A 13,138-nucleotide genomic window follows, 5' to 3' on the forward strand; every position below is an offset into this window, starting at 1 on the left:
CCAATGCAAGCAACTTATGCAGAAAGGCCTTTTCCCTTTCACCTCAGCTTCTTTCTCCCAAGGACAGAAACTGAAGGGCAACTCTCCAGGGCCTATTTTGTTCTATTTTAATTTGATTTTTACACCAAAAGGCATGAGTAGGAACATGGCGGGGTGGGGTGTGGGGCATCCTGTGCTCGAAGGGGAGTGATGACTAAGGTGCTGTTTGCCATCTGGCAGGGGGCTGGGTGGGGGCAGGGGCACACTGATGTGCCCAGGAATTTGGGCTAGCTCCTCGGGGATGCCGTTCAGGTCCCTGGGCCAGCTACTGGAAGCTAGGCAGGGAGAAAACAGCTCATTTCTGTCATCTAGCTTTGCATGCGGACTGAGGACAGAGGCCTCAAGATAAACTAGATTGCCCTGAATTTCCACCGGCCTCGATGTTGATGAATGAGGGAAATAACTCATCCCACTAAAAACAAACAACCTCACACAAGAATGGGGCATATACAATGGGGACAACCTTCCCTGTGGTACCACCACCATGCAGGGACAGTATGCACAATAGCTGACATTGTGAAAGTGTTTATTTTGTGCCAGTTCTCCTCAGTCGTTCCACACGCATTACCTCATTCAGTCTTCAGAACAGGCCTATATGGTAGGTGCTATTACCATGCCCACTTTGTGCAGGAGAAAAAGGAGGCAGTCACGACTGCTGGCTGGGACACAGCAGAGACAGGAGTCCTCTGTGCAGAAGGCATTTGGGGGGAAATACTCAGCTTAGTTGCAAACTGGGTTTTCCTCTTCAGGGACTGGTCTTTTATCAGTTTTTGTTTCTAAGTGGCATTTATTATTTTTTAAATTTTTATTGTATTTTGTCCATTACCATTCAACCCCCTTATACTCTCCTTCCCCGTGCAATCACCACACAGTTGTCCAAGAGTCCTTTCTCCTTTTTGCTCAGTCCCTCCACCCCCTAACCTCGCCACCCCTACAGCTGTCTTCCTGCTCTCTCTGTGTCTGTCTCTGTTTCGCTTGTTCAGTTTGTTCATTAGATTCCATATATGAGTGAAATCGTATGGTATTTGTCCTCCTCTGACTGGCTTATTTCACTTAGTATAATGTCCTCCAGGTCCATCTACGATGTCACCAAGGGTAAATTTTCTTTTTTACAGCCGAGTAGTATTGTATTGTGTAAGTGTTTCTAAGTGGCATTTAAATGCAATCCCAAATGTAAAGTACAGCATAGGAAATACAGTCAATAACATGGTAGTAACTATGTCGCATGTCAGATGGGTACCAGACTTAGGGTGATCACTTTGTAAAGTAGATAGATAACTAATCACTATGTTGTACACCTAAAACTAATATAGTAAGTCAACTGTAATGGAAAATAAGTTATAAAAATATTTTAAAATACAAGCAATTATAAATCAACTCAAATCTAATTTTCTGGCTCTTTCTCACTACCCTCTCAAAGAGGGAGTCATAGATACTGTGAAGACCAGATGAGACTTAGGGACTCCCTTTCCAGAAAAATATGCAGACACATGCAAACACAATTGTGTATCCAACGTCAGAGGACTGGAGGCCACCTTCACCTTCCTTCATCAAAGCCCATCCATGAACCCTGGTTAAGAATCCTTTATTTAAAAGCATGAGTTTTCAAAAAAGAAGGTCGCTGCCCATTATTGAATCTTAAAATCAATTTAAAGAGGAATGGTACATTTTTGTAATGAAATAGCATACAACAGGAAAGATCAGAGTGCATTACAGGGAGAAAGAATATGTTGCATTTTGTGAAGTTTTGAAACAATTCTTAACCGAATGCAGTCCTGATGTAACTGAACTTCTCTCTAGCGTTTGAGAGCCAGTGCTCTAGAAAGCCTCATGCCCCCCTCCTCCCTCCTCCAGGACTGCTTTGCTCTTGTCCACTGAGAACTGCCTGTTTTCAGGACAGCACCAGCCTCATTTCTGTGAACGGTCCTTACAGGGCAGATCACCCCAGCCACCACCCCCCTACTCCCCAGTGCTTTTCACAGCACTCTGTCTGCTATGTCGTTTCTTTGGAACTCATTAGAGAATAGTTTAAATGGAGAGACAGTTCAGTGCTAGATACTAAGGACTTTGCAGATTCACCATTTCTAATGCTCACACGACACTACTACCAGGAAGGCACTGTCATGGTTAGTATGATTATTACTCCAAATTCACGAATGAGAAAGGCGAGGATCAGAGAGGCACGCAAGCTCTTGTACATGGGGCTGCCACGCTGTATGACAGTTGCCCATTTGGTGTCTGCATGTGGTGGAAAGATCTTTGGGCTCAGAGTGCAGACTCGCCTGCAAGGCCCAGCCAAGCCCCTTGCTAGCCTTGAATTTCTGAGCCTTAATCGCTTTAATCTCTGTAGTTGTGGTTTCAAAGTTGTCTCACTTGAGATAATGCATGCAAAACATTTTGAAATCTGTAAATTGCAGGCAGATATGTTATTTATATAAATGATGTCAGCAACATGCTAAGGCCTTTGAGATAAAAAATCCTGGCTACATTCTTTGTCCCTCACCCTCAGCCCCAGCATACCCTCCAGCTGCAATGAAATATCTGCCAAGTGATTGCTGCTCTTTTCAGAATGATGCCTATCATTCCTCTTCTCTAGTAAACTTCACAGAAAGTGTCCTTAATATACACTCAAGGCATTTGTCCTTGAGTGAGAGGAGGCTTCATGTAGACAGGCCCAAAGTGTCCACCTTGAGTCCCTCGGGCAAGGTGTCCAGTCCCAGGAGGAAATTGGCCTGTGCCAACTCTGCCTTTGCTGGCATCATTTTTAGATCACTGTTGGTGGCACCTTCAAGAGGTGGCATCATGACCGTGCTCATGTCGGAGAGGCTGATGTGTGAGTCATTCAACTGAAGTTTCTAAATATGTGTGTGTGTGTGTGTGTGCGCGTGTGTGTGTATTTGGCAATAATTCAGAAGCCTAGATAGCCTTGCCTTCAGGTAAAACCATATGAGTTTAAGCTGTTTGTGCTCTGGAGGAGGTTGCCAGGGGCAGGGAGCTAAAATTACCTGCAGCTGAGGCCAACCAGTCATGTTACCTGCCCTCTCCCAGGTTCTATGGGCTCGGGACCTTCTAAATTATTCAATTCATTTAGCTGCAACTGACAATCAACTGACCAGGATGCAGCTACTCAAACTGTAAGTCTGCCTAAAGCCTCAAGTCATGGTGGATCTTGGCGTCTCCTTGAGACAGGGAGAGGCGGCATGGTTTGCACCGTCCATGAGAAGAAATGCATCACATCCACAGCATTTCATGTCCTCAGGTGTGTGTCAAGGGCATGGCATTGCCATCGGTCCTGTCAGTCTTCATGCTTCACTGGTAGACCACTCTACAAAGTAAAATAGTAAACCACTTAGAGTAGGCTTTCTGATACACGCAGGCATGCATAGAGACATAAGTACAGGCATGTTTGAAGCATGTCAACTGAAGACGCATTTTTAGCCATGTAGTCATTTGAGCTCCAACTACAGGAGAAACAAATGAGTCTCAAAGCTGCCTTTCTTCTTACAAAAATTTTACACCTTGGTCTCTCAGTTCCTTCCTATTGTTCACAGGTCAGCATTGTTGTGTTCATTCGGCCTGCTTCCAAATTGCGTTTTAAAAAAAGAACAACAACAATATAAATACAAACAGCTTTTCCCCCCCCTGACATCATAAACAGTTTTCAGATGTTTGCAATAATTATCCCCAACAGGAATTTAATGGTAATAAATAATTGATACTTGTATCAATATACAGGCTGGCGGTTGAAATTTTCCACTTTGTTTTCTCCGTCACCTTCATTCCATGTATTCTGATGGCCAACGGAATTTCTCAAAATTTTCACGAGGGCTGAAGGGCATAGCCAAGCACCTTGTCACTGAGGTGCCTTGCTGTTAGTCACTGTCTTCCCTCTTGGAACATGTAGGTTCTATAAAAAATGGGACTCTAAAGAAAAGGGGGATTGGGTTTGTTTGTAACTTTACATTGTGGAGAGTTAAGGGGAAAGGGAGATTTTTAAATGGTGTTATGTAACTCTTCAGGCTATTCTGATTTGGCCCAGCTGCTCCTCAGAAGTTAGCCATGGCTGAGGAGGCAGAAATTGAGGAGCTGAGAAGCAGGCCAGCTTCGTCTGGGGAGAACAATGCCTGCGTAGTCAGAGACAATGGCCGCCTCTCATTTTCCAGGAACTCTCACAATAAGATGGAAAGGATCCTGGAGTTGCCTGGCAGGGCCCCTGAGCCTAGTGAGAGAACATTAGCTCTGCAGCCTCAGATATGCAAATCCATTCTGAGTGCTATGACAGCCTAGAAAACCTTGTGTGTGGAGGTGGATGAAGCCAGGCCATCCTGCTGGGACTATTTCCCATCCTTGTAGGAACTTCAAGTTCCAGACTCAACTGGGGCAGCCTTTTAGGGCCATTCGGAAATTCAGAGCTAATTCACTACCCAAAATCCTACAGAGCAAGCTTTAATAATGTACAAAAAACATTTAGACTATCAGCTGCATAGGTGATATAAAACTAATCATGGATGTAAAGCATTCTTGTAATGGCTTAAATGTTTTAACTCAAACGTTTTTCAGTCATTCTTCACTAGTACTTTTGTCTTGCAGCATGAGATTCTAGAACCTTCTGGATTGTTCTTCCTCAGATCAAAGTATTAGTTGTTACTAAAAGTTTGTAGCTTATTCTATTTTAGGCTTGGGGGTTTTGTCTAAGACTGTATGTAGACCTGAGTCAACATGAATGGCAGGTTTATTTTACTTCAGACATATAGTCCACAGCTAGACACAGCCCACACTGGAGAAGTCTAAATTTTAGTTTCCTCCACCACAATGGTCTTACCACTGGGCCACGTGCAAGTGACTTCACCTCACCAAGGGGTGGTGGCAAGAACACTGGGGTGTGGCATGGATTAACTCCCAAGTGCCTATTAGCAAAACAAAACTGCTGAATTTTAAAATGTTAAGCTTCCCGACACTAAGGAAACATGGTGAAACATGTTGCACAGGAAGAATGTTCTGTTGTAAACGTGATGTGTATTCCCCAAACTTCAATTTGCACCCTGCTTAGGTTTCAGTCACCCAGGCCAGCCACCTCCAAGTGGAGATCTCTTGAGCTGTGGCTGGCAATTGAGACGGTTTTGGGTTGCAAAGGATATGAAGCCACTGTGGTACCTGGCTCCAGTCACAGAAGAGAATCAGGTTTCTCTCATTTGTAATTTTGAAATCGATCTCTCAGATCAAAATGCAGGGGAGGGCAAGGGACAATGGAGGAAGTCACCTCAAGTAGAGTATTAAGTGATTCCTGAACCATATTTTGACTTAGTGTTTCTCTTTATTATACACTAGAAATCTATTATGCTGTCCTTTAGCTATAACTTAAAATTCACCGTGACAAATTTATCTTGTAGTCTAGTAAAGACCTTGTAAGAAAGGCTCACAGGAAGGAACCTGCAGAGAGAGGCACCACTACACATCCACATCTGTAAGCATTTAGAGGCAGATTCTGCCATCTCTGTGCCACTGATGAAAATTTCGACCAGCTTAGGTGCCAATTATAAAAGTAAATTGTGCTGAAGATAAAGATGCTAGATAAAAGAATATTTAAAATTTAAATTGTTGTTACCCTATTCTTCAATTTTATTTAAATGACATGTAAACATTCACTAGTTAAGGAGATGCAAATTAAAATTCAGCTCTACATTGGCTGATCCAAAATAAGATCTACAGACCAACAGACGCGTTAGGAGGTGGAGCCACACTGCCAACACACATACATGAGGTTTTTATAGTGTTGGTTTAAAGATTCAATAAGAATGGGAACCACAGGGAAGTTGAACAGAAACCTGAAACATAAAAATGACTTATTAGTTCAAAATATTTTGAAAATCACCATCCTAACCCCTACCAGAAAAATCTCCAAACTGAGTCACTCTCCCAATAAAAAAAATTCAATGATAAAATGCTTTTCACTGAAGGTGTCTTAAGTTAATTTATTCATCTATTTTGCAAAATGTTAGTTTACTATAAAATATCTATAAAACTGTGGTAAATCTTATCCATGCTAATACATAAAATTGTTCATTAGAGCCAAGTTGAATGAATTAGATATATTCTAACTTTTAAGTGCTTGCTAGAAGTCATTTACATTGTTTTGCTTCCTAATTTAAATTTACCAATGGCTCTGAAGACACAGGGGTGGCTCACGGCACAGACACCACTTGAACAACGCACATACAGTCTTAGCTCCACTACCTGTCAGAAATAATTTCTTCAAACTCTTCCCAAAGAGAATTAACAGGTAATTTTCATGGAACTGAAGATAATTTTGTAACAGGGCATGGAAGGGAAATTTTCTGTTCCCAGTATTTTGTAACATGAATCATGGAATTCTTTTAAAAAAATAAAAAGTATAGTGAACGTTCATCTCTTGGTTTTACTTTCAGTATATTTCAGTAGGAGTCATCATGAACAGTTAATACTAATCATTCATGTAATTGAAATGAAAGGCTCTCTCTCTTTAACATTTATATGATGAGGCCACTTTCCTGCATTAAACCTTCCGAAGACTGTACCATATGTAAAGGGAAATCCAAACCCTCCACCAGGGCCATCCTAATCCTTCTAGTCAGACAGGCTCCGCATGTCCCCTCTTCTTCCAAGCTCACTCTCAATTCATGATCTTTGCATTGTCTGTTACCCTTGCTGGGAACATTCTGCAATAATCAGCTCTTGCCTGGCTCCTGGCTTCTCTTCACTCATGCGTAAGCAGGGGACTAGTCTTTGTTTTCATTGCTGTATTCTTACCATTAAATCAGCATCTCGCACCCAATGTTTTGAAGAATGTTAAATTATACTAGCACACTGGTCAAGGGCCTGGACTTTGAAGTTGGATGAATCTGGGTTCAAATACCAGGTCTGCAATTTATTAGGTCTGAATCTTGAGTACGTCCACTTTTTTAAAAAACTTGATTTCTTTATAAAAATAGAAATACACATAGGGCAAGATAAGTCCAAATTTAAGTGATTTAACTGGCACTCAGTTTTCTTTATAGCTCACGCTATTCCAGGCTCTACTTCATATACTTTCTTTTCATTCCCAACCTCAAACTTAAGATTCCTTACAGAGGAGTTTATGGGAAAAAAATGTAAAAATACAGAATGTAGTAATGTAGGAGAGTGTAAGTAAACTCTAAAGTCAGACTGCCTGGGTTCAAATGAAGCTCCAGTATTTACTGTTGGCCAGATACTGAAACTCCTGCCTGTTTTCCTCGGAAAAACTGCATTTCCCTCACAGAGGAGTGATGACTACATAGTAAGGCCAAGGAACGCACTTAGCACCTTAACACTAAACACACAGTGGACGCTCCTTAGTAAGTACCAGATTGCAAAGTGTTTCTAACTTAGGTCAATTCAAGACCTAACATCAATAATATAATTAATTCCATTAGAAGAAAATAAAAAGCATTTTCCAATGTGGAAAATTGAATGACTTTAAAGCCGTAATTACAGGTTAATTTCAGTAAATGCAGAGCCAGAGGTTGAGCGTCTACTCAGGGTTCCTTCTGGCCACAAGCAACTGACGGCTTTCCTTTGAAGACCATCATTGCTCTTAGCCTTTTCTTCTAACAGTGACACAGTCACATCGTCTGCTCTGTTTACAGAAGGTCCTAGGAAAACTTTGACTACTACAAAGAATTATAGAAAAAGACCCTTTTATGACTCATTTTAATAAACAGAAGTCTCCCTACCTAAAGTCTTATTTTAAGGCTTAAAAAAATCCTTCAGTTATTTAAATATTTAAATTCCCTATGCTTCGTGCAGATCTAGTTTTATTTCCCACGTTCAAAGAATTCCATTTCAGAGGATATTCTCTTCAAGGCACTTTCCTCCAATGCACCTCGCCCACTTGTTAACCTTCAAGCGGTAACAGTAATGATGATAAAAGCGATCACAGGATCTGAGGTGGAGGTTTCAAGTTGCTCCCTTCCCAGATCATAATGGGGGTATTTTCACCTTGGGATATAAATTAAGCAAACCTCATCATCTAAAAGGAATTCAGACGGTCTGTCTTATGACACATTGGGTCAGGGTGGACTGTGTGCACACAGGGGCGTGTGTGGAGGGAGGGGATTCGTAGGCCTGCAGACACCTCTCTTCTCCTCTTACACTGCATGGAACATGGCTTTGTGTTTGGTCAGGTGAAATAAAAAAGTAAAAACAGTAGCTCTCAAATTAGACTTTACCTCAAATATCAAAGGTCACAAAGGGGTGCACAAATCAGCAGCTCTCGAGTCTGTGCGTGCGTGTGTGTGCACTTGGTGTGCTTGTTTAAGTGGGTCCCTTTTCATTCCGCATGGGTTTTCCATAGTTTCTGGCATCAAGCATGGGTCCGCAGGACACCAGAGCGCCTTTGTGTCCCTTGCTGACACTCTGGCATTGTGTTTTTCTACCCATTAACCAAGGATAAATGACCTAGATATTGTGCCTATTAAAGCCTCATTTTTCTCTTGCCCTTTTGTTCTGTAGTGTACCACATTATCAGACACTGCACACATTTCTAAGTATTCTCAGTCTCAGATGCCCTTTTGAGGGAGTAATAGGAGGTTTTTGTGTGTGGTTCTGCTGAGATATCTGGAGTGGAATTATATGAAAGTAATTTAAGGTTTTTCTTCCTGTCTAGCCTGAAGACAATCAGTTTAGCATATTACTAACAGCTAATCTAGTAGAAGAGGATATATCAAGAAACTGTACAAAGGCCAGAATGCTGTATTTGCATCTATTGCGAATACAAAAAATAGAGTGAACACCAGTTCCCCTACATACTACATTCTATAATTACATTTCTGCATATCATGGGTCACTTTTATTAAAAGCATCATTACTACAGTTGGCAGCAATTTACATTTTATCTTACATGATAGCAGTTTTCAGAGAAAAAAAATAAAAGGACATCACAACAAAGAAAAACAATACATTTACAAAGTCATGTCTGTAAACTTCAAGGCTAGTTTAGAGCTGAGGTAATGCTGTTTTAGCTTTGTGGCTAAAGTAACAAAGTCCTTTAATTTAAAAAAGGTACCTGATTCTCTATTCTCTCATTCTTTATTTATTCATCTATTTATTTTGTTTATACCAGTGCATTACAAGACCACGAGACAATGGAACTGAAGTTCTGTCTGGCAAGAACCCTCCCAGTAGGTTAATTTCCAAAGGGACCCTTCACATTCAACAGCTGCCTTATTATTGCTGCGCCTCGGGACAGAGACATTCACACTAACGTGAAGATTGTCAGGGTGTATGGATGTGTGTATATGCGCAAGTGTGGGAACCCCCATACAGTCCAAAAGGGAAAGAAATGAGCAACGATGATATGTATGGTAAATTTCGTCTTGACCTTCACAGCAAAGAAATTAAAATTAAAAAATTAAATATATAACTTCATACTTCCTTTGAGCAGCACTTCCTTCCATTAGTGCCACTCAGTTACAAATTGCTCTTTATTATAATACCAATGGTACCAGAAGAAAGAGAAAAAAAAAAGCAGAGCATTATGTAAGTTTCCTTAAAAAGACATGATCACCTCTCAAATTTCATCTCTCCTAGGGATAATAAATAATGCACTGCACAATACTTAATGACCAAGATACCTTTTGACACACCTGTATAACATGACTTGGACTTTTTTTTTTTTTTTTTTTTTGCTACACTATGTTACAGAACAGCTTATAAAACTAGGTATGAACATTAACTGTGAGTGTAAACAGTAGGACTACCACTTGTCAAAAGTTTTAAACACTTTAACGGGAACTGGTACTGGTTATTCGTCATTTTCATTGTTTTCTATTTCATCCCCCCCATCAAGTGAGTCTAGCTCTTCACCCTGTGCTATTTCATCTTCTAGGATGGAGGACTCCGCAGTCTTGTCCAGGTTCTCCTCGGCATCGCTGCCTTCGGGGTTCTCCTCTTCCTGAAAGGCACCCCCCTCAGCCTTGTCAGGGGCCTTTTCTGCACTGGAGCCCATGGCATTCTGAAGCCCTGCTAATGCGGGGAACCCAGGCAGCGTCAATCCTCCCAGCCCCGGAGGTAGAAACATGGATGGGTAGAAGAGGCCTGGAGCCATGGTGGACAGGAGGAAAGGGTTGAAGGCAAGCGGGTTGGAGGGCAATCCGGCCGGGGCAGTAGCAGCACCAACAGCTCCATTTGCAGAGTCAGTAGCCGAAACAGCATCTGTGCTTTTCTCAGAGTCTTTGTTCTCTTCTTCGTTCTCATTGCCTTTCTCTTCTACCTTTGAAGTGCCGTCTTCCGGTTCTCCTTGACTCGAAGCAGTAGTGGTGTTTCCAGTAGCAGCGGACAGAGGGTTATTCAGCAGCCCGCCCAATCCAAACATGCTGGGCAAGCCTGCCATGCCCGGCAGCATCAGGGGCAGCACAGTGGCAGGGTTCTTAGCGTCACCTCCGGCAGTGGCCGCGGTTGCCAGACCTGGAGGGAAGCCCATGAGACCTGCCAGCTGGAGAGACTGCAGATTCTGGAGATTCTGAAGGCTCGTCAGGTCCATTCCAGCAAACAGGCTGTTCACCAACAAAGGGTTGATGCCTGATGTGGAGGCCACAGCGGCAGCAGCAGCGGCGGCTCTGGCAATTTCACTCTTGGGCCTTCTTCCTCTTCTGCTCGCTCCTTCTCCTCTCACCACAGGTCCAGTGAGAAGACGGTCGAACATCGACTCAGGAACAAAACCCTGAAGGAAGTGGAGAAGCAAACAGTGGCTATAAAACCTGCTGAAGAAAACTTCCTTTCAGTATGGCCTTTGTGATGATCTGAAAATTGACATTCTGAATGGAAATTCATACACAATTATTTCCATCCCAAAAGCTCAATGCTAAAACTTATGAAAACCAAAATCTGTATTTTAGCATTAGCTCACTGAGTTATGATGAGCTGCATAAAAACTGTTAAAGGCTACACTCTATCAGGTAAATGTCATCTTATCTGCATCCAGAACCAGAGGACTGCTCAGCAATGAAAAGAAGCAAACTTCTGACACAGGCAACCACTTGGACGAATCTCAATGTAAGTGAAACAAAAGGTTATGCACTTTATGCTTCTGTTTATGACATCTTAAAAAAAAACAGAACTCTAGGGATGGAGAATAGATCAGCAGTTGCCAGAGGCTTGAGGTAGTGAGGAAGAGAATGACACAAGGGAATTCTGGGGGGGATAGAACTGCCAATATTCTGATTATGGTGGCAGTTCACATAACACACATGTTAAAACTGATATTACTATACACCAAAAAAAAAAAAAAAAGAAAGAAAAAAAAAGCTGTTTCACTGTGTGCTTCAAAAAAAAAAAAAAAGAATCCAGACCTCATTAAACAATTAATTTTAAAAAGAAACTAACAGCAAAGAAAATTTGGGCAAACTGCTATATCAAAAAACTAAAAATGGAACTGCCATTTGAACCAGTGATTCCACTGCTAGGATTATACCCGAAGAATCCTGAAACCTTAATTCAAGAGAACTTATGCACCCCTATGTTCATAGCGGCACTGTTTACAATAGTTAAGTGCTGGAAACAGCCTAGGTGCCCGTCTGTGGATGACTGGATCAAAAAACTGTGGTACATTTACACAATGGAATACTATGTAGCAGAAAGAAAGAAGGAACCCCTGCCATTTGCGACAACATGGATGGAACTAGAGAGAATTATGCTTAGTGAAATAAGCCAGGCAAAGAAAGCAAAATACCACATGATATCACCCAATACAGGAAACTAAAGAGCAACAAAAACAAAGGAACTAAATAGGCAAAGACTAGAATAGTAGTCAGTAGGGGGGAGGGGGGAGGGAGAGAAGGGGGATTAGTAAGGGAAGGGTCAGGTCAAGGAACGTATATGAATGACTCATGGACATGGACAACGGGGAGGGATATGATTGTGGGAGAATGGATGGGCTGGGAGCGGGGAGCAATGGGGGAAAAATGGGACAACTGTAATTGAATAACAAATAATAAAATTAAAAAATATATATATATATATATTTTTTTTTAAATCCTTGCCGAGGATATATTTATTGATTTTAGAGAAAGTGGAAGGAAGGGAGGGAGTAAGAGGGACGGAGGGAGGGAGAAACAGAAAGAGAGAGAAAGATCAATTTGAGAGCATAACATCAACTGGTTGCTTCCTATACACACCCCTACCAGAGATTGAGCCCACAACCCTTTGGTGTCTAGGGTGATGCTCCAATTAACTAAGCCACCCGGCCAGGGTAAAGTTGTTGCATTTTTTGTTTAGTTAAGCGATTTTCAACTGGTGTGCTCCAAGAATTTTTAAAACACTAATACCTGACTATTTAGTCAGGGGCACTGACCTCTTTTCCCTTAGATTGTCAAATTAGAAAAATACAATAGCCAGCACAACAATAACTGTCTGGGGCAAATGTCCTGTCTTAAACCATAAATATTAGGTTGGCCAAAAAGTTCATTTAGTTTTGGTTCTAATGCTTTATTATTTCATGAAATGTAAAAACGCAACACACACACACACACACACACACACAAATATTGGTGCAGTGTATGGAGAAGGTGCTATGACTGATCAAATGTGTCAAAAGTGGTAGGCATAGTTCTGTGCTGGAGATTTCTTGTTGGATGACGCTCCATGGTTGGGTAGACCAGTTGAAGTTCATAGTGATCAAATTGAGACATTAATTGAGAACAATCTACATTATACCATGCAGAAGGATAGCTAATATACTCAAAATATCCAAATCAATAGTTACTGGTGAAAAATTTTTAAATGTGCGTTTTATTTTACAGAAAAAAACATGGACTTCTTGGCCAACCCAATATATAGGTTGTAAATAGAGTTGCATCTTACTGGTCACATTGCATAATAAGGTTGCTCTAATTGGTTAATTCTTGGTACCAGAAATTCTTGTATACAAGTACAGGAACCTGATTTTTTAAAAAGTCACTTTGGAGCAAAAAGGATAGGTTATTATTATTGGTAAATCAGTCAAAATTATACCTTTTTTAGTCAGATCAGCAAAAATTATATTTTTTGATGTGCTGCAGAATTTTAGTAGTGTATGTGTACCACAAAATTAAAAAGGTTGAAAATA

At 41.3% G+C, this 13,138-nt stretch overlaps 1 protein-coding gene across 2 annotated transcripts in view; it reads right to left on the reverse strand.

Moving 5' to 3' along the window:
* Window positions 1-8,781: 8,781 nt before the first annotated feature.
* Window positions 8,782-13,138, reverse strand: part of CHD7 (chromodomain helicase DNA binding protein 7) — a 199,361-nt gene continuing 195,004 nt past the window's right edge. For both annotated transcript variants that reach the window (XM_090283655.1, XM_090283654.1), the window contains exon 38: window positions 8,782-10,756. In XM_090283655.1, the coding sequence (XP_090139781.1) occupies window positions 9,839-10,756 (918 nt within the window). In that variant the 3' untranslated portion in view covers window positions 8,782-9,838. The remainder of the gene's footprint in view (window positions 10,757-13,138) is intronic.

This window comes from Furipterus horrens, unplaced genomic scaffold (assembly GCF_987537825.1).
Source record: "Furipterus horrens unplaced genomic scaffold, mFurHor1.1.pri manual_scaffold_7, whole genome shotgun sequence".
Classification (NCBI taxonomy): Eukaryota; Metazoa; Chordata; class Mammalia; order Chiroptera; family Furipteridae; genus Furipterus; species Furipterus horrens.